General features: G+C 37.5%; 1 protein-coding gene across 1 annotated transcript in view; it reads left to right on the top strand.

Annotated features, from left to right (window-relative positions):
* Positions 1 to 4,832, top strand: part of PIWIL4 (piwi like RNA-mediated gene silencing 4) — a 42,265-nt gene that overhangs the window by 19,445 nt on the left and 17,988 nt on the right. Inside the window, exons 8-10 of the mRNA XM_011374774.1 lie at positions 611 to 734; positions 1,808 to 1,925; positions 4,151 to 4,262. Coding sequence (XP_011373076.1) covers positions 611 to 734; positions 1,808 to 1,925; positions 4,151 to 4,262 — 354 coding nt within the window. The remainder of the gene's footprint in view (positions 1 to 610; positions 735 to 1,807; positions 1,926 to 4,150; positions 4,263 to 4,832) is intronic.

The following is a 4,832-nucleotide window of genomic DNA, read 5'->3' as shown; positions in this document are numbered from 1 at the left end:
CATCAATGAGGAAAGGTAAGTAACTTCTCCAGTGTCTCAGTCCAATTAAGTGGAAGAGCCAGTGATCAGATTCACATATGTCAGACTTCACAGCTGCGTGCAATCCTGAAAGTTAAGGACAGTCATGCTCTTATGGGAAATCCGAGGTTGGCTCAATATAACCCTTGCCTTCAACTTTCGTATAGATATTTTTAAATGAATGCAGATGCTCAGAGCCAGTTAGTTATGCACAGGACAGTTTGCCTCAGTCATCAGTAGTGGAAATGCTGGCATTGGGTCAGCTCCGTGGGGTCATTGCGCTGTGTGTGGAGCCAACTGGAGGTGGTTCCGACTCCAGATGAAACCCAGAAGAAAACAGAGAAATGATTAAAAACAAAGCAAAATGACATTGCACTATAAAAGATAATTAAAATCATAAAACTGGCCCTCAAATATAAAAGGTAGAGCCTGGGAAGAAGTAGAAATGAGTAGGAAACCATGGGATTTTTTTTTTCTTCATTGAAAAATTTGCTTATCTGTTCATTTTGGGATTACCTTGTTTATAAGCGAGGAGGCTCATTTTACAGTGTTTCCATATTAACTTTTCTCTCATTAATCTTGCATTCTGTAGCAATATGATATTACCCTATCTGACCTAAATCAGCCGATGCTTGTTAGTCTGTTGAAAAGCAAGAGAAATGACAACCCTGGGGCTCGGATGGCCCACCTGATACCTGAGCTGTGCTTTCTAACAGGTAATGTTTATGTCTTATATTCTATCAGTTCTTGATCATAGGCTCCTGATCTCTAGCAGTGGGCAGAACCTCCTTCAGTTAGCTTAATGCCAGAGCATTAATTCAACCCATTGATTGATTGAGGACGGTCCCTTAAATAATTCATTTGATAGTAGAGAAAGTGGGAGAATAACGTGCCATTTGGAAAATGCTTGGCACAGTAAGTTATAAATTTCCTTTCTCTCATGTATTCCATTTGTTACTTCAATGTAAAATAAGCCCCAGATAGTTTTCTAAAACAAAGCTGCTCTTTACCATTTTTTGAACTTCACTAGTTTAGGAAGCGATGCGATTTTGATTTTTGGGGGGGTGTACTGTTTGTGCCAAAATGATCCTTATTTTCTTTGTGCATGAGCTTCCAGAAGTTAATCTTCGCTATTTAGTAGAATCTGAGTAACTGTCTCGAGTAGTTTTACTCATGCTCATTTGATTAACAGGGTGGGACCAAGAGAGGCAGATTTTCTACTTTTTACATTTTTGAATTGCTTGAATCAGTTATGGTGTGTATGTTTATTTTGCTATTAGAAACACTCATAAGGATATAATCCTTAAAAGGAGGGATGCTGATCCTTAGTGGAGTTCTGATATTCTACACCTGCACAGTTCCATATAGCCTGTAGCCACATGTATTTTTGGGGCACTTGAAATGTGACTAGTGTGACTGAGGGACTGAATGGAGATGTGCTGTAAGTGTAAAATACAGACTAGATTTCTAAGACTTAATATGAAAAAAAGGGAAAGTAGCTCAATAAATTTTTATATTGATTACATTTGAAATGATAATATTTTGGAATATATTGAGTTAAATTATTAATATGCTATTTAAATAATTTTATTTGTTTCTTTTTTTATAACGTGGTGACTTGAAAATTTAAAATGACGTATGTGGCTTGCATTTCTATCGGACAGTGCTATCCAGATGCTAAATCTGATTCAGTTTAAGTGAAAAAAAAGCTTACACTGTCCCTTAGATGGGCTGGGGTTACATTGTATACTGTTCATTTTTTCACTTTGTTTTCATTCCCATTTACTAGGGCTAACTAGCCAGGTAACCTCTGATTTCCAACTGATGAAGGCTGTAGCTGAAGAAACGCGTCTCAGTCCTTTGGGAAGGCAGCAGCGCCTGGCCAGGCTTGCTGATGACATCCAGAGGTACTGGGACACCTCTCTGGGACCAGAGTGCACCCTGCTTCAGGGCCTAGTTTATACAATTGGATGATGTATAAAACTCTCCATTCCTTGATGAAAATGTCTCATTCCTATTGATTCAGAGCAAGGCACTTTTGAATTGTGTTGTCCAGAGCCAGAGGTTCATCCAAGAGGCCTCAGGTCAAGGGGAGGTGGGTTAGAGCCAGGCTGGCAGAGGTACCACCTTGCTTCAGCTAGACAGCTCTGCTTTCATCCATTTAATACATCGAGGCTCTGGATAAAATTCTGAATGAAGAAAAGGGTTATAGTTTAGAAAACAAAAAAAAACAATTGCTCCAGGCACCCAATATTCAGGGTCAGAAATGTTCAAATCTGAATAGAGTAGCCTCAGCACACTGGTTATTAGGAAACCCCACTATGTTTTTTTAAAACTCAGGAATACCTTTGTGCCCTTCGGTTCAGCCCACCTCATTCTCAGGTGGCGTTTCTGCCCTCATTTGTGACAGTTTGCTCTAACCTGTGATGGGAAAGTCGAGCTCTCCCTGATTCTCCTTCTGACCTCCCAAAACTCCACTGTGTAGTACTGTAGCCTCATGTAACTATTGGATCACATTTTGGATATATTGAGTTAATAATATATATATCGAAAAAATAATTTTACTTGTTAATTTTTACTTTTTTAATGAAGCTACTAGAAATCTTAAAATTATATATATGGCTTGCTTTATATGTCTACTGGGCAGCCTTGTTGTAGAATGGTCTTTTTTTCTTTAAAGATGAAAAATGTGGAGGAGGAATTTGAAAATTTACAAAAAAAGGTGTGTGTATCCTCTGTAAAGATTTGTTTAATAAATGAATGAATGATGTATATTCTTTCAGATGTTTTCAAATGCATATAATCCTGTTCTCTTTAGGAAAATGGCAAAGTATGTACATCATGTTTTGTAACTTGCTTTTTCTTGAATGTTTCCATATGATAAATGTACATTTCTATTTTTATGCTAGTGGTTTCATAGTTTTCTATTTTATGGCCACACTTTATGTCCTGGACATTTCTCAGAGTTATATCTACTCAAGAATAGCTTATTCTTACATTTCCCTGGTTCTCTCCTCTTATACCGTGCTGTGGATTAGTCTTCCTGACGCATCTACTTACCACCTTCCAGTAGTACCGTTTATTTCAGCCCAGTGTCCTGACCAGTGGTTATCTCATCCATCTCATCTTGGACAGATAGTATCTGAAGGAAAATAGTTAATTCCAAGTATTTGACGTGACCAGATCAGGCATAACATGAATACATGGAAATACTGACTCATTGCGGAGAATCAATGGTAAAGAGGTTTGAGCTCCCTCAGGGAGAGAGGGGAAGCTTTCATAGGTAAATAAAAGCATGAATTTTATCAGTGTCTTTTTTGAGTCCCTGGCTTACCATGCACTGGCTACTGAAATAGAGGCCAGGATACAAAGTCAATATGGTTGTTCCCTTCGAGGAGCTTACAGCTTGACAGCGATAATCATATATCGTAAACCAAAGAGATAATACATAAACTATGATTAAGGTTTACTAAGTTATAAACTTAAAGTACTATGCAAATATAAAGTCCTTATTATCGCTCATACTAATATTCTCCTCTTAGTCTTTTTCCACTGCCCTTTCTATCCTATGAATCTTCTAAAGCATAAGGTCCTTATGTTCCCTTTCTTTACCATCCTTCATCCACTCCAAAGCAGCAAATTCAGATATTCCCAGAAGACATCTCCACATCCAGAGGCTTCACAATATCTCTTTGTTTACAAGTTTATTATCAGGAATAATGTGTCAGATGCCTTGGTAGTACTTTCCATGTATTGCCATATTCAGTCTTTACAACAAATCTATGAAGTAGCTAGTTTTCTTATCCCTACATTTTGCCAATAAAGAAACCACAGCTTAAAAAGATTTAAGAGTTTGCTCAAGGAGTTAAACCCTGGTCTGTGTGGCTCAAAGGCCCATTTTGCTAACTAATGTGCCATGCTGGAAGCTTTTCCATCCCTGTAAATTGCAGATGGGCACGGCCAACCCATAATTCTTTTGGGCAAGATAAAAAAAAAAATAGTGAATATAAGTTGGGAATCCTCAAAAGAAAATCAGTCTCTAAATAATTCGGTAAGTTATAGTTCTGTCTCTAATGATTAAAATTTTTTTAGAAAATAAATACTTTTATGACTAAAACTCTACTCTCAACAGAAACAAGGATGCTCGTTTTGAGCTGGAAACTTGGGGACTGCATTTTGGATGCCAGATGTCTTTGACTGGCCGGGTTGTACCTTCAGAAAAAATACTAATGCAAGACCACATAGTAAGTGCTGTGATTTTATTTTTATTCAACGGTATTTGCTTGAATACGTGCAATTTCAATCATATGCCAGAGTGAATAAGGGGGCTTGTAGTATTCATTTAGTTCCTCCATGGCTATTTTTCTGCAGTCCTTCTGTCCTAAATCTTGAGGTCTCTCCTGTTTTCCTTTTCAATCTCAGCATACTTCTATGGGCTTAGTGGCACCGAGAGGACATGATTTTAGGTCAGTCAGTGTGACGTGTGCATTAGAAAATAGCATTTCAAGCCATTGCAATCTAAACATGCCCGTGTATTATTGGGTGTTGTAGTACTCTTACATTACTTTAAAAAAAAAAAAAAAGAAATCCATAGTACCTGGGGAAATTCTATTAACTGGTGGAAGTTAATTTCAACAGATTATATTTCCTGATACCATATTTGTTTTTTTTTCCTAAAGTAAAATGCTGCTCAATTGGCATTAACATTAAGGAATTCACACAGAACCCATCCTCAGTCATAGCATTTAGAGAGAAAGACACTCTGAAAATTGGAGAGACCAATCATTGCCTCTTTTGGGCTTCAGTTGAAGAAA

Source organism: Pteropus vampyrus, unplaced genomic scaffold, assembly GCF_000151845.1.
Source record: "Pteropus vampyrus isolate Shadow unplaced genomic scaffold, Pvam_2.0 Scaffold254, whole genome shotgun sequence".
In the NCBI taxonomy this organism is placed as follows: domain Eukaryota; kingdom Metazoa; phylum Chordata; class Mammalia; order Chiroptera; family Pteropodidae; genus Pteropus; species Pteropus vampyrus.
The sequence above is the reverse complement of the archived record's forward strand: the minus strand, read 5'-3'. Positions and strand labels throughout refer to the sequence as shown.